Below are 24,828 nucleotides of genomic sequence, written 5' to 3' on the forward strand. Positions count from 1 at the left end.
GTTCGATAAGACGACAAGCGAGTCTGTCTTGAGTAACACTGGATGCCCCGGAGCGAGCGATGCTTCGCGGACAGTAAACGAACGAACTAACGATGTAATCTACCGTCATCAGCTATTACTCGACACAGTTGTCCGTCCGTCCGTTGCGAGCGATGTTTGACAAATTTACTCGATGTAGACACTGCTAGTGTATAGATGTACTCGGTCGAGGTCCAGGGTCAGGAAACTATGATCGCGGTTAACGTCGCAACGCAAATCAGCACAATATTGATATACTTTACGGAGCATACGTGATACACACAGTGGAGTCGGAATTGAGAAACTAACGATATCTAGATGTCGGTGGAAGATTGAACGAAGAGGAAAACTGATACCGAGTAACGTAAAACTCTGTGATCACTGCGCTAAAGCAGCTAGACACATTTTTACAACGTTCAATTTGGTAACGTTAACGTGACGAGACGTACGGAAGAGTCGCGACTTTTTAAGCTCACAATTAGATTGTGAGAGGTACAATCATAAATGAAGATTTCTAGTTTCGAGGACGAATGGGCCGTACCGTCTGAGTCAAAAGTCAGGAAAGAAGAAAAGAACGATTTAAAAAATCTCCAGCAGTATTATTATTTGTGGCAATGATGGCGAACCGTTTCTCAAAATTCTGACATGTTGTCACGTGTCTATTCAATTTGCTCAGGTTCGTCTACATCGCACAGTAGCAGTGCTGTTTCTTAAAAATACTACTGCTGTAGATTTTTGATCGAAGGTTTAATTTTTCTCTCCACTCAACATTCGATTCGGACGGCACGGTCTTGATCTCACCGTTTGTACCGTTCATTATATTGTTAGTGCACTTCCAACAATCCTGAAGTCTGGTAACGGTAATGAGTCTCTTAGAAATTATTCAAAATTTCGTCGTGTCAATGTAACAACCTTGAAATTCAAGCTTTTCTACGTAACTATCCACCTTTCGCTCGGCAAAGAAAAAAAAAAACGCTGTTACACACTGGAACTGACTAACGCGACTGTGAGCCTGCAGGGTGATCGGAAAAAGTGAATTATGAACCCATTGACCGCGATATCCTTATTGACTTGTTGATAAAAGTAGCCCGTTCAATTTGTTGACGAAAAAATTTACCAGCATGCAGATAGCCGTCGAGTGAGTGTCCCACCGCGGATCGTCTGTGCTGCAAAAGTAGCATCCCTCCGGCACTGCAATGAGCAGCAGTAATCGCTCTGCCTGGCGATCGTTTGCCGCCTAAATCAGGTGCCATCCAAATCCCAGTGAGCAGTAGACGCTCCTCTTTTCCTCACTATTTTCCCTTGTTACACAGTTTTTTCAATCACGGCGTTTATTTCAGCTGTTTCACCGACGGTCACACGTGGTTGTAATCAACCGATCATCGCGACTCGCTTCCTCATCAGTGTCCCTCAGCGAATTGTCGAGCCGACTCGTCATCATCCAAAGTGCCCCGCACGTGTCATTAAAGCCATCGGACTTCCCTTTTCGGCACTCGGAGGAGAGATATTACAACCCACCACCACCACCACCAACAGCACCACCACCACCGCCGCCGCCACAATAGTTTATCCGGAAAATCAGAGGAGCGTTCAACGGCAAGACACAAGCACTTAACACTCTCGACTCCGAGAGGATAGAGAAGATTGGCAACGTCGTGTGACACTTATCTTTGGCAATTTACTCGACCACTCCACGTGCTCGACGTGTGTAATGATCGGTACCAGCACCTTGGTATAAAATATATCTTTAACCACTATCACCTTGGTCAACCACTACCTATCGGATGTGCTCGGCTATTACCAAACTGTTTTGCACACCCATTGTCACGCGTACAGTAGTTCAAGTTCACAACACAGGTTGGATCTGTAAATCACCCGCACCCCCATCTTTCGATGATGCGGCGTTACACAACCATCTTACCGACAAATGACCAATCACCATGAAACGCGTTCCAACTCCCAACGTCGTACATGACGATTGTGACGATTGTGACGATTGTGACGATGCACGAGTCGTGACGTCCTGTCTCACGTATAGTTGCACTCTGAACTTTGGTTCGACTGTGCATTCACACGATTGTCGGAGAGGAGAAGTCGTAGCACGCCAAAACAACACCGCGCACAGTTTCACGTTCACGTTCGAGTTAATACCTCGTACTAGTACGTACTACGACTGGACTGCCGCTTCGGCGATCGTGGATCGTAGACTGAATAGAAATACTTCCCCACTTCTAAACCTCATCCCCACCCCTCGATCCTCCGCAGTTGTCCGTCTCTCAGCAGTGATTCTACCCCCCACCCCTCCCGCCGCATCGTTCCTCACCAAGTTAGTCAAGACGCTAATTATTGCTCTTACACACGCACGCGTATCGCTGTATAATTTAACACATGCAATATGTATATTAATACACACACGCACGCAACAAGTCCACGCGTTATAATATGTCGTACACTTGGTATGTTATATACATATAATCTATTTGTATTCCTGTCTACAGCTCGGCGTTATGTACATATAAATTGATGACGTGTGTAAAAAGAAGAGAGTGTGTATAAATGTGCGTTAGTGCATACATGTAAGTTTTTTTTTTTTTTTTTTTAAATATTTCAATTTTTTTTTTTTTTTTTTTCCACTGTAATATCTGCAGAAGAGTGATTCGTTCGATGGTTGTATTTTCATTTATTCTTCGTCATATGGTCATGAAATTAATTTCAATTATCACGTGTGCATAATTTTTATACATATAAAGAGGGAAAAAAATGGTTATTCCACAATTTTCAGAATCGTCTCTCGAAAATTTATGAGGTTTTATTGAAGGGAAGCATTATACAACTCGTATTTTGCAATGTCCATCAATCTTCAAAAGGTGGGATTCTAAGGTTGGGAAATAGGGACTTTTTCATCAATGTATCGTTACTTTGACATTAATATGCTAACTTTCTATCAATCGTTGTTATTATTGATAATCTTGTTAACACGTTACGGCAAGAGATTTTCAGTCAAAATTATATAGTGATATTGAATTTGAAATTAATATTCTAGAATGCGCTGAATGGTATAGTATACAGTAGTACATATCATGTATATTATAAAAGTAATCGGCTATATTTTCTATTTTACACTTATTGTTTGATTTTTTTTTTTTTTTTTTTAAAGGTATGGTGTACCATACAGTCTCCAGTCGTAAAACGAAATTATGTGACATGTATTTCTATCAGTTTATGTACATTTATATGTGCGATTGTGCCAACGATCTCATAAATAACTGTTTATGATGCTGATTCACTTAGATGTATCTTCTTCGTTTTCTGCATTCCTCCTTTTCACATTTTTTCGCCAAGTTTTGGCGAAACAACGACAACATTGAAATCAATATAGAACAGAAACTGCACAGTATTTTTTTTATACTTCAAAAGCGTTGAAAAATTAAAGCCTGTAAGAGCGTTTGGGAGTTGAAGCAATGATGTAAAAAACATGGATCAAAACCGAGATGGTCAAGGCTATACGTTGATAGAATAAAATAGATTTTGGCAGGCGTTCAAAATCTTAACAATTTATCTTGAGATTATTCCGTGGAACTAAAGGGCTGAAGATTTTCAAACAACGACAAAACACGCGCGGAATCACGTTGCAGAGTTTTTTTCACGGTAAATTTTGGCTTTGAAAGTTTGCTGCAGTTTTTTTTTTCACAGCACTTTCTTTCCCATCGGCTGATTGTGATATAAACGAACAAGTTGCGTTGAAGAAAGTGGCTAATTTTTTTCTCCTTCGCCGAATCGAATAAATGCATAAAAATGATGTTTCAGTAAATTTGTAGAAAGTAGTCTTCTGAATAAAATGAGCCATGGAAGAGAAAAATTTAACGATGCTACAAAATTCTTGTGAAAATTTCGAACCGAAACATTAGGGTCAAACCCTGTTGTTTTATTAACGTATTTTAATAGTTCACGAACAAATAATTACGTCGTATTTTTTCTTTTTTTCAGCTGTACAAAAATCATAACTCGTACGAAGCATTGTAAACAATACGGTTATGACGTCACCCGTGCCAAGATATATTTGTATACAGCAAGAACGCTGGAAAATTCAACTGTCTATTTATTCAAAATTCACAATTGTTATATCTAACAAAACGAAAAACAAAAAAAAAAGAAGAAATACGTGACATAATTACTTCAAGTTGCTGTACCTGCGAATGTACTTATCAACATTCGAAACGAGAATTCCGGATAAAGGCTAATTCTAGTGTGTTTTATTTTTGTTATTTTCAAATAGATTCTCGCAGCTCGCTTACGAACATAATAATTTGATGAATACTGAATGTCAGATTGACTCGTAATGAAATTAATAAGAAGTATAAATTTTTGCCACACAAGCACCTTAAGAGGTTGCTGGGGTCAATCTTTACCAATCAAGTAAAATTTAAATTACCTGTATTTCGGCTATTACCCACGCTTAAACATTATTAAAGCAAAACAAATTAATAAATAACTGCAGATAGGGTCATTCTACGCGCAATGCCGAACAAAAATGTCGAGAAACTTTTTCGCCCCATACATATCTTCCTAAATAAGTGTTAATTCGATTGCAGGAACACTGCATTTCTTGGTATTATTATTTCGTAAGTAAAAACTTTTTTTCATACTAGTTATTCGCATCGAACGTGGAATGGCGCTAACTGCACTTTTTCTGCATTAGTGACGCGTAAGCGCGTGTAATAATGAAAACGAGTGAGCTTTTACTCGGTCGGTAAAAAATGACCTTGCCATCCTCTTAACTCCGCCCGTTTCAGGTACAATTTTCATCTCGAATTCGATCACACGAAGCGTTATTAAATCGAGTGAAGTGGCGCCTATCTCACTGTTCTCCACACGCTCCTCATCATCGCGGCATTTCAACGTTCGGCGTCGCGACGCCGCGGGCCTGACAAGGTCGTCGATAGTCAGCGAGACGAAAACCGACGACGACAACGCTGCGGCCTGAGTTCGAGGCACAGTGACATACCTACAACGCCTAATTACTCAGGGCAACGCGTGATCAAGCATTTCGTTCGGACTGTCGCGTTTCACGTGATTCGCTTTTAAAGACGCCTAATCGAGGGTCGCGTGCGCGCCGCGCTTTCGGTATAATAAACGACGTTTTGAATGTATAATATTGCGTATCGTAACTCGCACACCGGGCTCTGTTCATCTGAGCGTGTCTACACTCGGGGACAATGAATCTGAGACGGCTAATTTTTTACACTAGACAGTTGTGTTGGCAACACAGAAAAACCTGCAGCGCCACAGTCGGCCGAGCGCGAAACAAACTCAATCTCGATAAACGTAACATAACCCACGAACGTCGAATATAACCTTAGAATACGTGTCAATCCAACAAGTCATCATCGCCGCGGTATTTTAAGGTTAGATTCGACGGTCATGGATTATGTTACGTTTGTTGAGATTGAGTTTGTTTCACGCTCGGCCGACTGTGGCGCTGCAGGTTTCTCTGTGTTGCCAACATAACTGTCTAGTGTAAAAAATTAGCCGTCTCAGATTCATTGTCCCCAAGTTTACCTAATATACGTACAGTATAAACCGTGACATGGAAGTATTGGATCCAAAAACTGGTCAAACCGGGTTGTGAATTGATCGAAATTGAAAATCGATCTTTTTTTTTTTGTTATCTCATTTCGCATTTTGAAAGTTTAGGGGAAAATTGTACGGTTCGTTTCTCCTTTTGTTTCATTTGAAACAGAGTTGATGAAATTGCGATTGGGTAAAATTCGATACTTATCGTCAAATCACTTTGTTTGTGAACTGTACGAAGATCTGTTTAAAAAGAATACAAAAATATGTTGTTAACTATAGAGGGATTATAATCAAAAGTTAAAATGTCGATGCTTTGTTTCGACTTGCTTCAAAACACTTGAAAATCTAGTAGATTCGTTCGATTTTGATCTACTATGACTCATCGTTTTCGTCAGAACATTATTTTCTACAAATTTACTGAAACTCATTTTTTTTCCATCATGTCAGCATCGTTGGATATTGAATTTCACAACATTGCAACGGTACTGTTTACACGATCAACAAATAACGATATTGAATTTACTACTGAAAAAGAAAACCTGTTCCAGTGAATTTGTTGAAAATCCGTCTTCTACGATACAAAATGCAAAACTCGCACGAATCTGCCAAATCTTCAACAATTCTGAATCGATATCGAAGCTTTGATTAGAAGCTTTTAGTACAGTTTTATGCTGTCGGATTTCACCAACTAATTCACGTGGACACATTTTATCTATTCGATATGCAAGCCGGGCGAATTGGCGCAAGCTTAGCGTTACAAAACAGGTGTCGTCGCGTACGGCGGACAAAAAAAAAAGATCTAAATTCGGACACGCACCGGTTATTTATAATACATTATACGTTCTCATATTGTAAAGATCGCTCTTTATCGTTGTTAGTCTCGTTGAAATTTTCTTATCTAAAGATTGACCGGCGATTAAACGAGCGCGTCGCTGTAATAGGCAGCATTATATAACAACAAAAATGAATCTCCAATTCTTTATTTATTGAAGTTTTCAAACGTCGTATACGTAATACATGTACTGTATACAAACACACATTTTTCACTGTTTATTCTTTCTTCAGGTCATTATCACACGAGGAAACAAAATTTATTGTTTACACTTGAAACTTCATCGCGGTTGAATTCATTTTTTTTTTTTTTTTTTTAGTCTTACTAAGAAATACAAATAACAGTTTCAATTATTATTGTTATTGTTGTTATTTTTTTTTTACTTTGTTCCACTTACAGTTTATTTGTCACTAATCATATCGGTATATTCAGTGAACCAAATTATTTTTGGGAATGCAGTTGAAGCCAGCTCGATGAGGATGAATCGATAAAAGGAAAAAACAATAGTTTACGCAACAATCTATTTATTTAAACCCAAAAACGAGATTGCCGGTTATCAGTTTCTTGATAGTTGTCTGATAATCGTCACTTTTAAGTTTTGTCATTGATAATATCATGTAACACGTCGAGTATTTCTCACGATGTTTTTTTTTTCACATACGCAAGTATTATATGTATAAATATATACCTAATGCAGTCTGAGTATTTTTCTGATGCACAGGCTTGTTTGCGCACTCATCTAAAACTCACTTCTCGTTGCTCTTGGCCGTTTGAATCGCAGTGGTAAGTATTTTTACCACCTATCTTACATCCATTTTTGTATATTTAGAGAACTTTGAAAACATGTTTCTTTTTTGTGTCATTTGACTATTTCTGATAGTAGACTGAGAGGTTTTCAGTACTCGAGAGTAATTATTGCGATATAATGGAAATTGTTATCGTTGGAAACAATTTGATTGAAAAAAATCGTGAAAATTGAAGGAATAATTAATTTCCGTGAAAGTTATCCCTCTAATCGTATACATTTTTTACATAAATTATAAGTTTTTGGGATCGGATAGGATTTAAAAAAAATTCAAGGCCTATTTGATACATATTACAAAAGTTTGCATTAGGAAATTTTCAATTAATTAATTAATAGAAATTTTTAAACAATGAAAAATTCCCGAGACACCAATAAGTGAGAAAGTCAGGGTGGACGATACCGTCCGTGTTCCAATAATTGAAAAACAGGTAAACAATCCGTTTCAGTTAATTTGTGAATAATAATTTTCCACCTACTATAATACTAAACTTTCAAGCATTTTAAATCGATTTGAAATAAAAAAATCAATACCGAAACTGTTTTTCATCACAATTTCGACACTTGTTTTATTTTCCGTTATTCTCGAATTGCTTAAAAAAATTGTCGTTACAACTTAAACGAAATCACAAATTCGATATTAATACTCGTACGATAATCAGACTGATTACGAGGCCGGTTATTATTTATTCGAATCCGCAGTCGGAATGCAAACGCGTATAAAACAAACAACATCGTCCAAAGCTATAGCTAGATGAGTATTGGAAAAGCGGTTATGTAAACAGCCTTTGGTCATTGTAGAAAAACTTTCATGTAAGAACGTGACGAAGGAGCGACGTAACGATTGTTAGATTCCAAGATTTTCGTTTCCCGCAGCCCGAGATTTCAGCAGATCAGGAAAGGCGGGCAGGGATCTGTGTACGTAATAAAAGCAGATAGAATCCGAATTCACGCCTCTGAGCGCAACAAAAAAATACGAACGATCCAACCAGAAAGTACATTATACCCATATTAAAAAAACGCAACGCGCGATAACTCGAGGGAGTTATTTATTCGCCTTTTTTTACAGATCTTGGCTATACGGTTCCTGTTATCGCCGAAGCGGTTCAAAGGTTTCATCTACACTGGTTTCATCTCCGGCTGTACAGCACATATTATTATTGCATCGACGAGCATCGATCATCGATCACGCCGAGTTATAATTCTTTTTCCAACCTTCGGGGCATCCGATCGCGAAAAACAGATGCAATATGAATAATCGTACGATCAATTTGAGCTTCTTCATTTCGATACATAAATGAAAAATCACGTCCGTTCCATATTTTTACAACATCTATAATGTAAGGTTCCTTTGTTTCTTATTGTCTGTACAAAGTTGGTGATAATTGCATTGCTTGCGAATTTCGATTGATACGTTGAAAGAAATTTGAGTAATTCGTGCTAATTAAGGTGATTCAAAAAACTGACTCTAGTGTTTATGTTAATTAAGTTTTGGTTTTTTCAAAGAATAAATAATCTTGCTATAGCGTACCTGTACGTACGGTCATTTTGACAGGAGGTAATAATTTCTGTTTAAGATTAACATTGTTACTTCAATGTGTGTAAATAAACGTGGTGTTTTTAAGACAATGCGGTACAAGGAAGATACGTTCGATACGATCGAACTCCAAATCTTTTTTCCGTTAAATTAACTACGTTTCAATTCCATTAGCAAGTTTTCGCTTGTCATTAATTGAAAACGTTTTCAAATCCTGTTGAACAATTCGCATGCGTTTCGGATATTTAGACTTTTGAGTTTTTCATTCCGATTCGACGTGATGAAAAAATCTGAATTTTCATCATTCGAAATTTAAGTCTTATTTTTAAATCTAATACATATACATATAATATTTTATTACGCACATGTATGTATATATATATAATGTTTACAAATAACGTGTTAGATAATATCAGCAGACCGCCAGTAAAGCCGAGTGTTTGAATCATCAATGTTCGTACGCATCTATATAACTACACGTATATGCACGTGGTACACAACATATGCATATGTGTGTGTGTATGTAAATAAATGTGTTAAGAAAAGATAAGGTGAATAATAATACTTATAAGTGAGAAGCATTTCAATTTTCACCCACGTAATCGTTGTGTAAAGATAAAGCGTTAATCCAAATAAATTGGCTGATTAATTATAACGGGAAAGCAAGTGTCTAGCATCCGTAAGATTGTGTCGGATAATTTGATACGTATAAATATATATTTTCAGATTATTCATGTTCCACGATATAGCAACAGTGATTATATATATATATATACGGTGCGTTCCACGTCAAATTAGCGGCCCGTGTACCTTTGATTCTGATCATTTTTTAATGTGATATACTTACCAGGCCAAAAGGATCGGAAGAATTTTTTCAAATTTTCTTCAGTGAAATTTATACGAAAATGTAATTCTTTTAAATCTCAAAAAATTCACACCGATTCTACGATTCAAAATGTGATTTTTGACCAACACACGATTAATGGGATCTCAATATTTACTATTTTTATATAAATACATCGTGTGGTGTTTGAAAATCATATTTCAAATCGCAGATTCTCTGTGAATTTTTTCATATTTTTTATGGATGGCGTCTTCGGAATTCGTTTGTCCATTTTTTTCAAACTTCACCGGTGGTTAAAATAATCTGAAAAAAATTCCTAAACCTTCTACGGTCCGTATGAACATCATACTAAAAAATGATTAAAATCGAAGAGGCTCAGCTACACGGGCTGACAATTTGACGTGGAATGTTCCATATATAGTTTTATTCAGCGTAAGATTATTATTCGTATCTCAGGTCAGTCAGTATTATAAGCGTGTAAGCATTATGTATCGATATACAAAAAAGTATACGTAAATAGAAACAATAAAATTACACTTCGGGACTTATAAAGTGTAAAAAAAAGTGTGTGAAAAAATTATTGCACACGGTGGTGGAAAATTCAAAATTGTGAATTATTGAAGTAGAAGAAAAATTTTCAGACAGATAATTTTGCATAATTATTTCTATTTTGAATTTGGTCAATCTAATCGATTTGCTGTACAATTCGTTCGAAAATTTAATAACATTCGACGAACCGAAGTTTTATATTTATCGACAATAATCTTAATGAGAAGAGACGTGATGCAAAAAGCAATCTCTACATGGAAAATAATTGTGATAGCTAAATTCGCTATGGAACATTGGTAAACAATATATATTATAAAAATACGGATAGATTTTCGTATTACTTATACTTTTAATATCACATACTTGTCGACAATTTCTGTGTGATTCAGATTCCTTTGAAAACGAATAAAGAAAGGAAAAAACGAAGCTAATTAATAATGGTAATATAAAAACGATAATGATTATAATAACGATGAAAAAATATTATGAATCTCGTGCAATAATATAGTCGACTAAAATTGAATACAAGCCATTTTATGTACATTTTTTATAAATGTTCTTCATGGAATATCAGGGTCGGTATCACTTTCTTCTGCCTTGTTTCTGTTTTGAATCAATCAAACCGTTTTTTTTTTCTATACAGATTAGTCGGGCACGGGATTATTGTTCGCGATCATGGACGTATAATTATTTCACACACTGAGAAAAATTTCGTTTTTGTGATAACTAGAAAAATTGAGTAAAACAGGTATCGTTAAAAAAAAACTGTTTGAATATTGTTGGAATTGCGAAAAACGAGGTGCGCCTAACCATTTTGCGCTATCGTCGATCCTTTTTTGGTAATTGCAACGCAAAATCGGTTTGTTCGGTTTACTCTACTTTTTTAGTTAAATACGGATTTAACGTCAATTTATCGTTGCACAAACGTTATATCTTCGAAAATATAGTAACAGTGATCGTAATGAGAAATAATAGTCACGGATTAGTATATAAAAAATTATCAATAAATGTATTGCAGAATTACACGGTAAACAGAATGTATTCTCGAACGAAACGACGCAATATTTAAAGAAAAATTCCATCTTATATCATAATTCAAATGTGTATGTATAAATTTTTGTACCGTTTCTTTAGTATATACATCTTGTCAACAATTTTCTCACTTATTTGGGTTGCAATATTAGGAAAATCGTGGTCGATTCACAAATATTTGTTATAATAAAATCGAGAAAAAAAACTGTCGTTTCCTAATTTACGAATCCCTTGAAAAAAGGCTGATAACTTGTCTCGAAAGTCGTAAAATAAGTAAACTTAAATCGTTGGAATTAAATTTGAACAATGCCGAGTTGAGTAGCTAATAAATCAAACTCCGTATCAATTGGTAATCAAAAACACGGTTATGACATATTTAATAGTCTCATATAACCGAGGCTTTTAGAGAGTGAAGTTAGTGACGTTAACGTAACGAAACATAGAGGGGCAAAATCACTATTTTGCATTTTTATAGTGACTTTGATGTAGTAAAGTTTTCCAAGTCTGTATACATTTTTCCTTATTACAATTTACTGCATTTCAGATATTTCTGATACTGCTAAATAACGATTTTATCCGAAACGTGAATCTACAGAATAACGTTACCAACTTCAGGTTCATAGGAGTTTTCATGACGCTAACTTTATTTTCTCTTTTCATAAACCGACACAAAATTCCTTAAATTTTTCCTTGCACCATCGTTAATTTCTAATAATGGTTACGATTACAGTCGTAAACTATTTTTACTGTCAACTATTAACCAGTAAGTACAGTTTACTGGGTAAAAATATACAAAGACGAGAATGCTGATCGGATTTTTATAATATATGACGATTCCGTGAATCATTCAGCAATCGAAATTCTATTTTAAAAAAACATGGGCCAGCATAACATGATAATAATTGATGTGAAAATGATTCACGTCGATAAAAACACCGTTAAAAAAAATCATGGCAAACGCTTATATACATTGGCGATTGTTATATTTGAAAATGTATGTTCTTAGCTTTATTGCGGTAAACTTGAATCAAATTTACATACCACTTTGTGGTAAAGCAAATATAGCCTATATTATAAATATTGCTAAATATCCGTTGCAGCCAGAGAAATTCGATTGTACTTTCTGCTGGATAAATATACACACCGTGAGAAAATGTCAAATATTAGACATTCCGTAAATGTGGATTGAGTTTATTTTTAGAATTTACGTACACGTGAATGTGTAGAAAAATCCACAAGAGTTCAAACATCACGTTGTCTGTAAACGTATTCGAGCTCTTATAAGTTTCGGGAATGGCTCGTTGAAAAATCACCACAACAAATGTCAAAGGAATTAGATCATGGCAATTAATGGGTATACACGGTTATCCTCGGAAGTCTCAATCAGAGTAATTATACTGTACTGGAAGTTCGTTCTTCGTATGACGAAAATTCATCGGAAGGCATAATTATTTCGTTATTTATAACACCGTTTGAAGTTTCGATCTAGATCGATCAAGGTTGATAAAAAAAAATCGAGTTTTTCCTGATTCCTATAAAGCTTAATTCGGGCGAGTGAAAGCTAAAAAAGCTAAACCAAACCACCGAAACTAATGTAAAAACCTGAGCAAGTTAAAATATGACCTGTCCCACACTTAATTCTTGTAATTTGAACGATATATTTGAACCGTTAAATTGCAACGATAGCCAATTTACTCCAGAACTTTGTAGTGGGAAGCAGCCATCATGAGATATGAAATTTATGAAAATTGTAGAATACCTGTCATAGCATAACCATAAGTCGAGAAAGCTTCAGGTTTGGGAAAAATAGGGAAAATTAGAAGTGCCAAAAAAGCCCTGAGAACAAAGCTCAGAGCTTTCACAGTTTCGCTACACTGTGAGAGAAATTTTTAGTTCCGGTTACCGGTCAGTCCTTAACTATTTTCATTTTTAACCACAATCGAAAAATATAGTTCTAGGTAAAAAATGAAAATTAGTTTTCTAGCCGTTACCGGAAAGTCTGGTATCCGTTAATATTCTTTCTCATTACGATCGCTGTTGCTATATTTTCTCGTAACCGTTGCGAAAATTTAATGCTTGTGCAAGAATAAATTGACGTTAAAGCCTCGTTTGACTAAAAAAGTAGAGTAAACCTCAGAAACTGATTTTGCGTTGCAATTACCGAAAAAGGATCGACGATAGCGCAAAATGGTCAGGCGTACCTCATTTTTCGTAATTCCAACGATATTCAAACAGTTGTTTTTAACGATATTTGTTCTACAAACGAAATTTTTCTCAGTGTATCGGTAAAAAATCGAGGGTGTTCGATCGGAGCTAGATTCCACCCGAATGACGACGAGAGAAAGCCGCGGGTTTTACTGCATTCGTTGAAGAAGAGACCATGCCATCGATAATGGTGGTGCAACGTGTATTGCAAAATTAACGTCGCGACTGTTATTGACAGTGAACACAGTCGGGTTCAACCAACTGACATCAGACGCGGATGAAAAAAAAAGACCTCGATTGCAGATAGAGGACATTGTCCCTTCCCTTTAGATGCGCATGGATCGCGCGTGATGTTATGAAGTATATGAAGTAGCTCAGTGCAGACTTGTGTCTTGTTGCAACACGCGCAATAAACTTTGCTTGTGAGATGGCTTGGAACGTCTTGAACTGAGAATTGGCAGTCCGAGTTGAAGATTGAAAAGACAAGAAGGACCGTTCAAAAAGTTTCCGGAAACGTTATTTGAGCCAATGATAGTGACGATGGATGAAACATCTTTTCTATGTAACAGAAATGACTCTGAGCAAATTCAAATTAAGAAGCCAAGATATCTACAGTTTGTGATGCAAATTTCTAATTGGCAATTTCAAAACAATCAAACTCTGCATCGTGTTTTTTAAATCGATTGTAAAGTTTTTGTGCTCGTTTCACTTCTATGTAATAATTTGTTCCGAAAACGTTCAAGATATCAAGAAAATCTGACAAATCTATTTTCACTCACTCGGGAGATAACTTTTTGTAAAAAGATGTTTTCAGATCTTATCTGGAGATATCTACGGTCAACAAAATAAGCCCTAAAACATAAGAATCGTCGGATCAAAAAGATAAGAATTGAATAATTTTTAACGTTCTAATTTCAAGAACGTTTCTCAAATTGTTGATAACTTATCTTGCGTTATTAGAATTCAAAAATAACTTTCTAAACTTGTCGCAAGTCGTTATGGACTTTTGGAATCAAGAATATATCAAAGATTATTCATAACCAAAGTTGGGGTTGAATTTTTTACCGTTTGGAACAAAGTAAAGAATCTCAAAAATAACCGTAACACTGAATTTTTTCTAAACTTGGGTGACTATCACTGAAAATCCCTCCTTTTCGGACAATGTATGTACAATTAAGGGAACAATTTTGAGTATTAAGAACCAGAACAGAGGCACGGAAATGTTGATTTTTGCAAAAACAAAGGCTATGCAAAAAAAAACTTCTTTTGGAACAATTTTTCAACAGCGACAGAACCGAAAAAAAATTTGCATTTTAGGAGAAAGAAACATTTTATAATATTGAATCGGTAGAAAATGTAGAACAACTCCAGAAAAACTTGGAACAATGTTTGGAGCAATGTTTTTTTGCCAGCAAGGTGGGCTGACTTCACGTGAGTCGTGGCCACGTGGTTGGAATTGCGGCTTCTATTGATCATGATTATTATTGTTTGACCGGGCGCGACAGTGGTCCGAAAGCCTGAATTCTCGGCCAAAACCCCCAAAATCGAAAGTTATCATCCGAGGTAAAGCTTCATATATTTTTCAATAAATAGCATTAGAGCTTTGAAATCCAGAAGGGCAGCTGTTCATATTCATTCCATGGCTTGTGATAAACCCTCGAAAGTGACCATTGTCGAGACTCGCGCTGGACTGTGGTGTGTGCACGCTTTCGAGTGCGCGAAAAAAAAGCCTGTAGTTTTTTCAATTTTCATCAAAATCGAATGAACCAAAATGGATGTTATTCCTCAAGGTAAGTGAATTGCGTAAATTTTGTGAACGAACCAAGTTTCGGAATTTATGGCGATGATATTAACGATGCAATACGAGTGCTGCAAAATAACCTATTTCATTGAATTGCATTACTATCTGTAGAGAATTAGTTATGATCCCCGGAGATCCTGCGGAGATCTCAACGATTCCTAGTGTGAAAAAGTATAGAAAATGTGAAACCGTTGGCATCGCGTGCTCTTTTTTGCTCCATTGGTCAAAAATACGCGTTCTTTGAAGCAGTGTTTTGTCGACTCGGCCGGAGCCTCGAGGTCCGCCTCGAGGGATTAGTGCAGAGGGGCGACGCAGACCTTTTCTTTTGTTTACATATACCTGGGGACCGTTAGAAATGTATCTGATGTAATATACATGGTGTCCAATTTGAATTTCATTTGACTCGCACTACTGAATATTATCATGAAAGTGAATAATTCTAATTTATAAATTATAAAAAGTAAGTGAAATATTTGCATTTTCAATGATAGGATCCAAGACGGAGGTTGTGCAGTGGACACGACAGCAACTGTTCGATGCCGTGCGTGAGGAATGGGACGAAAATCTCGATACCCTTATCGAAAATTTGGGCGTTAAACTGCTCAATAAAGCACCACATTTGTTTCGCATCGAAGATCGTTCGCGACAGGCGTTGACAAAAGTCATTTGCAATTTCAAAATGAAATGGCGAAATGCTTGCCGCGTTAAGGATCGTTTTCTGAAATGACGGCAATACGGCTCGGCGTTTTTTTGAAAACACTGAAACGTCTGCTCGCATTCTTGGGGTCGATGCTGAGTTAATGAAAAGATTTCACGTAATTTTGCAAGTTATTTCATGCGGGTTTAACGTCAAAGTAGATTCGTTTGGAAAATATTGCAACGAGACTGCTGATCGATTCGTTGAATTATACCCATGGTATTGTATGTCCCCAACCGTACATATGGTACTTATGCATGGCCCACGGATTGTCGAATTAGCCATTTTGCCAATAGGACAGCTCTCTGAAGAAGCTCAGGGGTAGCGAAATAAAGACGTACGGAATTACCGCGAACGTTACTCACGAAAATGCTCGAGAGAAAAAAATATTGAAGATATATTTCTCCGACTTCTAGCTTCTTCAGACCCGCTTATTTCGAGTTTGCGAAAGGTACCTCCCAAAATGGGAAAAAGTTTGTTTCCTGAAGCGATCGCGCTTCTAAGTTATGAAAAATTTAGTTTTGAAGAAGGCGACGCAGACAACGTCATTCGTCAAAACGACGTCGATGATGAGAATTCAGATAGCGATTAATATGTATCTTTAAAAATTATGTTATTTTGTTTTGTAAGAAAAAAATCTGTATGAATTAAAGAAATTAATTTACAAAATATCACTTTTAACAAAGTTGTACCATTTTTCATGAAATATTCCCGCCATTTTCGGTCCACCATTTTAAATTTCGCATTTTTGCATTCGTTTTCGGAATCGGCGACCCCAAAAACAGTACTAGTATGAATTTCAGCGAATTGGTATCATTTTTCGCGAAAAACGTCCGCCATTTAACGTCCGCCATTTTTAATTTTGCATTTTTGTTTTTTTTTTCGGAATCAGCGACCCAAAAAACATTCGTAGTATGAATTTCTAAAAATTCGTACCATTTTTTGTAAAAAATATCCGCCATTTCGGGTCCGCCATTTTGAAGTTCGCATTTTTGCATTCATTTTCAAAATCAGCCAGCCAAAAAACTATAGGTATGGTAATACTAGCAATTTTAACTGAGAAATATTTGAGTTATTAGTTTTGACCAGGAATTCGGGCTTTTGGACCACTGCGGGGCGACGTAAAAGGAAAACCGCAACGGTGTAAAAACAAAACGAGGTACGTAAAAGTAGAAAATTTTGTATCGCCACCCACAAAACGTTTACCACTTTACCAGAACTTTCTAGCAACTACGACAAGTTGAATTTTTTTCAATGTGTTTGTTTCATTATTTTATGATGATCAGAAAGATTTCAAACTCGAGGTAATTAAGTAAATGTTAGTTTCAATTTGCGAAGAAAATTGTTCCAAGATTATACAAAGTATTATCGCTGAATCTCCCTGCTAAAAATGACAAAGTAATGCAAAACCTGGCAACTTAAAGTTGGTTAAAAAAAAACACAAGTTTCCTGAATACTTTTTTGCAAACTTTTAGATGCCTCGGAATTTATAAATCTAGCAATAATTGGAACACGTTTTTTTTTGTTTTTTTTTTTTTTTTTGACAATTACAAAAATTAAATATGCAACGTGAACGAAAAAACTCGTCGCGTTTTCAACAAAAATAATAACTATTTTTAATTTTGATGGATAGATGTAATAGTATTTATACTTTAGTGCTACTCGCAAACAAAATTCCTGTGTATCCGTTTTTGATGAAATCCCGTCTTGCGGATTTGATTTATTTCACCAACAACTTGATCTATTTTATAAAAAAAAATGTATTCTGCTAAAAATTAACACATCGCGTTCACTGGATGATTGGGGAATGTAGATGAAGAGTAGAAGCATTTTAAAACGACATTAGACTTTTAGAAACCAATGTCTAAGCCTATATTTTTTTCAGGTATTCAAAATCGATTAGAAGTACGTAGTGACAAATTTACGAGAACCGTTTTATTTATCTAGTAATGTTATTAGACACCGTGTCGTATAAGTGACGTAATAAACAACTAATTAAGCGTCTAGAAATCTGGGAATGTAATAAAGATAAATGACAACGAGTAAACACTCATTAAAATCGTTATGTTTCATTTCGTATATATAATCAACATCAACAAATACCCAAGTAATTTGTGTACGCATGCATCAGGCATATGTACACATGGGTGTGTGTATATATATGTATCTATATATGTATATTATACTCCCTGATTTGCTCACGGAAATAGAAAAAGAACGTAAATAATAAGAATTGTCTTTGAATCGCGTTGAATAGCGAACCACCTTAGTTACGTGGCCATAATGGCGTCACGTTTGATTTAATAAAACCGGTACACGTGACGTAGCGACGAAGAACTGGGATTTACCATTAAATAGAATTATACCCGCGGGCGTGTCATAATACGTGTATGTATATACATATATTCAATGTTGATCGGTATATGATTATAATGTATACCTAACCGCATTTAACAATATACGTATTATACATATATGTATAATACATAAACTTACCGAAGTAAGTTGAATCTTTCCGAAATTGTTATATTATAATGTTCGTGAAGAGAATTTCGTTTACGCCGCGCGAATATCACTGCAGAATAAATTTGGTGTTGAGAGTGTGAAAGATAAAAAAAAAATGTTTAAAAAAAAAAAAACCTGTTTCTGGTATACTTGGCAAAACGATGGTGTGAAAGATGGAAGAAAAAAAAAAAAAAAAAGACATTAAAGTAATTAATGTTTTCTTTTTTGTGTTTTACATTTTTCAAATTCTTATTCGACTGTATAATTATAGCGGTTCGTCTTCTTTATCTGTTGTTAAACTATACCACGTACTTCCGGCAAAAATAACGGTATCAAAAAAATACATCCTTGTTGAAATTGATCGTCACATAATATGTTATAAAATCGAAGGTCTGAGGAAAAAATGTTAGAAGAAGGTTAACGATGATAATAAAATCGACAAGCGAGATAAATTAATTATTAATTATACCGGTTCGAATGCTACGCGAGAGGAAATCATCGTTTGTAAAACGACGCCGATGGGAATACAAAAATTAACACTGTATGTGTAAGCATTCAACGAATGAATTTGACCTTTAGACGTCTAATTGTAATAACGACAATAACAGAGAACAATTACAATTTTCATTGTAACATTTTTTTCGTGGGAAAAAATTTGCCCTGGACATGTCAAATTGTTATGGATAACAATTCCGTACAAATCGGCCGAGTTAGACTTTTTCGTAATAATAATTTCTTTATTTCTGAATGATATCTTCACCATTTTTAAATTAAAACGATTATACGTGTTTTATTTTTTATTTTTTTTTTCCGTACAAACTAACAAGCTCAAGATAAAAATACATCCCAGTTTATTCTTTTCTCAGCTACATAAATTTTTCGGTAGAAAACTAGTAGGATAATGCGATTCATCTGTACAGTCGTTAATGACAAAATGTTCGAAGTTGAAACTAAATGTTTCTATATTTCTTTTTTAGATCACACGAACTTCTTTATTACGCAGTAAAAATCCCTAAATTTGCCACGTTTCCCAGAATCAAAATTGCATTTCATGTTGTATTACTAGTTGTATTTTACGTACTGTTTAAAAATCTTTGTACTTCATTGCTACGTATAAATTTTTCAATTGCGAGTGAATCGCGGTATTTCGGTAAGAGTATAAAACTTGGAAGGATATCAAAGTTTGAAATTTCAATTTCAATTTTCGTCGAAGTTTCTCTCACTCTGTCATAATAATTTTTTTATGTAATACAAAAATCCCTAGACTATTCCAGGATTTTCAGTTTTAAGCGGCAGCCCCGATGATTGCGCATGGAAAATTTGCATCGTGTTGAAGTTGGTAACGTTATCGTAAAAATTGACGCTGCGAGATAACCGTTATTTCGCAATTTTGGAACTGTTTGAAATCAAGTTAACTGTAATAAAACAAGACATACTTATTTTTTGCGATCCTAGTTACTTCAAAATCATTGCAGAAAAAAAAAAAAAAAAGAAAATATTAATTTTTCCCAAACGTTTCGTTACTATGACGTTACTAACTTCAACGTCGTAAATTTGCATACAACGTTATTCCATTCAAACCAATCGAGAGCAAAGTTTGGAACAGTCATTACTTCGACGAAACTGTGGCTAAACGAGTAATTAGCGTGTCGCGATAATGAAAATATACAAATCGCAGGAATAATCGGGTGCTTCCTCAACTATGTGTGTATACAACAGTTTCGCAACGAATTAAGGATTCGCAATTGAACAGGGTAGTAACGAGATGTGACACCGCGTGCAAACTGTACACACATCGTTAAACCTAAATCACGCCTTCGATGGACAATGACCTTTTATTTTCTCAACATTCGAGAACAGTCAGCGCCTACTCATAATTCAAACATCGATGCACTTATCTGAAATGTTAATTTTCATTGGTACCTATATCAAGCATTTAACGCATTTAAAGGACATTTCCTTCTACACTGAGAAAAATTTCATTTGTCGTAGTAACTAGAAAAATTCAGTAAAACAGGTATCGTTGAAATAAATGTTTGACTATTGTTGGAATTACGAAAAACGAGGTACGCCTAACCATTTTGCGCTGTTGTCGATCCTTTTTTGGTAATTGCAGTGCAAAATCAGTTTGTGAGGTTTACTCTAGTTTTTTAGTCAAATAAGGCTTTAACGTCAATTTATTGTTGCAAAAGCATTAAATTTTCGCAACAGTTGCAAGACAATATAGTAACAGCGATCGTAATGAGAAAGAATAGTAACGGATACTAGACTTTCTGGTAACAGCTAGAAAACTGATTTTCATTTTATACCTAAAACTGTATTTTTCGATTGTGGTAAAAAATAAAAATAAATAAGGGCTGAGCGGTAACCGAAATTAAAAATTACTCTCACAATCAGTGTATATTATCGTTTCTGCGTTTCAGTTCTGATTCACCCTCTTGAAAATAACTTGGCCGAAAAAAATTTTCATCATCTCGGTTTATCGTTGTTTAGGAAGAAATTATTATCAATTATTCGATCATCGTTTTCATTATTCAGAAACAGCTAGAAGGTAACGTTGCATCATATTTTTTTTTTCATAATTCTGGTAAATCTCAAAAAATTACCGTATCCTCTGATATTTATCGTCTAGATATTTCTATTTTCGAAAAGTTTGCAGTGATCAAATTTCAACGCTTTGAACGTGTCTTTGTGTATGATGCTTGTATACAGTAGACGACTTGTACCGTTATATACACAACTAATAAATAGTGCTAAAATCGTATTTGCGAAAGTGCAATAACCAGCGATGATCAGCATAAGCAAAACCAAGTGATAGTACGAAATGTTGTTATTGTGACTATAATAATTCAAAATACAGATACAGAGACAGCTGATTTTTTCGTCACAGTTGTGGATTGTTTTTTATTTTTCGGAAATTGCTGTTCTGGCTTCAAATACTCGTAGTTAACAACAAAATAATTTTCAACACATTTCAATTTTTGATATACTAACGCACTCGGGCAACATCAGATTTGTTAAAAAATATTCAATATTTTTTTAAATACACGCTGAAACCACATTTTTAAACTGCAAAAATCGAATAACTCTGATTTCGAATTCCGCGAGACATTGAACGAGGACTGTTTAAACGCAGAAATTGCGTCAAAGCTTCCCAATGATTCCTGCGTCAATGATCTACGGTTCTTTTTTTCTTCGCCAAATCGACTTCAAACTCATTGGAAATTCCGCCAATTATAAGTAAACGATCGGTAGTAATTATTCCGGTTTAACTCCAATTTCCATACATCATCGCGTATGTACGTAAGATGCAAGAAATACCCAAAATTTTAGACCTGTAAATTTATCGTTCACGAGAGAGACTTGTCGATAATTTTTTTCATTTAATTTTTAAGCGTTTGGATTTTCAGCACTTGATCCTGTTTTTTGAGAAAAGTATGAAAAAATCTGACTTGACGTTTAAAACGCTTGAAAATTGTGGGACATTTTTCTTCATCTGAAATTTAATATCTATGGCGCGTATGCCGACTTGCCTTAAGGGATTTATTTAAACCGTCACCGTTATCGTTCAACACTTTGTTTGCCCGAATACAGCCTGATGTGTAATACAAAATTTTACACAAGATTGAAAATTTCAAGTATAAACAATCGTGTACACGCTTCGGATTCGGGCAATATAAGTCTTTTAAGTATTAATTCACACTTAAGCTTTCAACAGGTATAATGATTGAACATACCGGTTAATTATACTCAAAGTTAAATCTTATACGTGCTCTTGGTATCAAGCCTCTTGAAGTTAGGTGAAATCTTATAAACTCACTGCTCACACTTTCCTGAAGTCATGTGAAGTTACTTAAAGTGACCCAAAGTTATGTCAAGTGGTTGTTAACTCATGACTTTGTTTTAACTCGTTAGAATTCAATCGAAGTCGGGTAAACTTCAGTCGTACGAATTTAGTTGAATTAAAGACATAATATTTGAAATTATCTAACTAAGAAACCTCGATTTGTGCATTTTCACCTCAGTATCCGCCTGTATTAGAAATCGGCAAACCAAAAACTCCCTAAAAATGATGGATTTTAGATTATTTGAATTCAACTTAGTATATGTACATATAAATATCGGAAAAAGAATAGGTGGTGAAATTATTTTGTGAAACGTATATAATTTTTGAACTACTGGTAAATTCGAAAAATTAACGACGGAGCCAGGAATCGAACCTGGTATCTAGCGATGCTTTACCGGAGCCTTACTCCACTAGACCACCTAGCCGCCTTAGTGAAATTTCACCCGCCTGGGTGAAATTATTGATTATAAAATTTTTAAGGGTTTTCGATATCGAAAAATTAAACTTCGGCAGAAATTGAACATTTACATTGTGTTTTACGCGACACTTTGACAAACGACGTAAAATTTTTTACGTCAGCACCTCCATTACCTTAATCGTATGACGTGTTCGGTTTGGTTTATACACCATTGTTACCACTACTACCTATGTATTTACCGATTGATAGCCTCGGGCAAACAAACTGACTCTCGGCGCGACGGGATGACGGTAAAGTAGCCTCAAAAAATATAGTGCGAGGCTCAATTGTGAAACATGCATTCGAATGAGAGAGAGAGAGAGCCGCAAGCGGACAAATTACCAATTTTGGAAACTATTGTCCGTAGAATCACGATCAAGATATCCGTCTAAATGCAGTAAAGCCGGTCGCGTTTTGTTCGCGTTTATCGCGTTAACTTGGCAGCCATCTACCGGATTACGTCGCAAGTTTTAAATAAATGAAGAAACGCCATCTTGCGGCCATTTTTAGTAGTACCAACACAGATGTACAGAGTCTACGCAAAAATTCTAATTATTATTATACTTGGATCATTTTCTTACCTAATTGAAACGTTTTTGCGCAACGTAAGCCTGCCACTTAAGCCTCAAAGACGTAAGGAAGACGTCGGTGAAACTTTCATTGAAATCGGGTACGCCAGTTTTTGTCTTTATTGCGAACATACATGTGTAAACGAACTATTTCATGCCGGTGTAGATTTGGATACGGATGTAAGGAAGCGCATTAGGAAGGTTAACGAATTGGAAGGTATCAAGTTTACGATTCGCGAAATAATATCAAGGATTGCACTCAAATGTCAAAAGATTCAACAGTTGGTTGTTTCTGGTTGAGAATCTACGATAAATGATATTGAAAGCACTTCGGCATCTCTTTCGTAATAAAATGAATGAAATGGCACGATACGAAATAAAAAAAGACTCTCGATATTAAACGATTATAATTCAATACAAATAATACGGAGCAGAAGAATCGATTTCACTGAATCGGAGCAACTTGCCCGTACAACTTCTCACCTGGGAAAGACAACACGCAGTAGGCATGAACGATAGTTATCGATGCATAAGTAATACGTGTGTGTGTGTATATAACGTATGCACATAATTACTGCGAGCATGTATGTACATCGATTACCATGTGAATAGGTGAGAAATACCTTGCCAGGGTGTTTACGAATAACAGGTGAAACGGCGGTACGAGAGCCGAGATAATATAATCAAACGTTTGTATGCATAAGTAGCGATATTGCTATAAGACCTTACTTCGGTGAGAGAAACTGAGAGAAAGAAATACTTCGTGATAACGCCGCCGAGTGAGTAAATTGGACTTGTACGTTAGCCTAATGATTGCATTTCGTCGGTATGTGTAACCGTTTCGCGGTGGGTATTTGAAACACATGCACGCACACACACACACACATACACATCATATAACGTATCCGTTATATATACATATATATGTCTGACTCTGCGTAAGTTACGCGATGTTCGTAAGGAAGAATGAATAATATGTTGTGTACATACCGCGTGTGTGCATTACATTAGCTGAAGCTTGATAAAAACCAAATACACTTCCTACTACTTAATGTCATCACTAAGTGCGTCACTTGGTAATATATATCAAATTCGCCAGGTTTTCAGAACTTTTCAATTACGGACAACACGACAAGCTTACTTACATGCTGTGGTTGTAAGCTACTTGAATACTACAGACATCTACTGTTGGAAGCGTTTTTGAGAGGATGTTATAGTCAATCGTTATCGACTGAGGGAAATTTCGCTTATGTTGATCATCGTCAAAGCTTACGTTGCATTACTGAGAAAATACCGTGGAAAGTACTCCGCACGTTTCTACACGTGATGTCGAACAAAAGTATCCGATAGCCTTTTCGCTACATGCGAACATAACTCGTGGAAATGTATTTCTGCAATTAGTGGTGATCCGATTACAGAATTACATTTCTTGCCGGCATTGTTGCGTGAAACAAAATTTTTTTTTTGATATATTTATCTGATATCGCACGTAGAATTGAACTGACTGCCGTATTTTTCAATCGATGCTGCGTAGGGTATGATAATTAAATTAAGTGATG

At 35.6% G+C, this 24,828-nt stretch overlaps 1 protein-coding gene across 2 annotated transcripts in view; it reads right to left on the reverse strand.

Moving 5' to 3' along the window:
* Positions 1-24,828, reverse strand: part of LOC107223604 (nuclear factor of activated T-cells 5) — a 65,239-nt gene that overhangs the window by 23,976 nt on the left and 16,435 nt on the right. Inside the window, exon 1 of one of the 2 annotated variants that reach the window (XM_046741797.1) lies at positions 1,136-2,230. The exons of the other annotated variant lie outside the window; for it this stretch is intronic. Within the exon in view, the coding sequence (XP_046597753.1) occupies positions 1,136-1,271 (136 nt within the window). The 5' untranslated portion in view covers positions 1,272-2,230. Of the gene's footprint in view, positions 1-1,135; positions 2,231-24,828 lie in introns of those variants that run through there. 2 annotated transcript variants of the gene reach the window in all.

The sequence above is a fragment of the Neodiprion lecontei genome, chromosome 5 (assembly GCF_021901455.1).
Source record: "Neodiprion lecontei isolate iyNeoLeco1 chromosome 5, iyNeoLeco1.1, whole genome shotgun sequence".
NCBI lineage: Eukaryota > Metazoa > Arthropoda > Insecta > Hymenoptera > Diprionidae > Neodiprion > Neodiprion lecontei.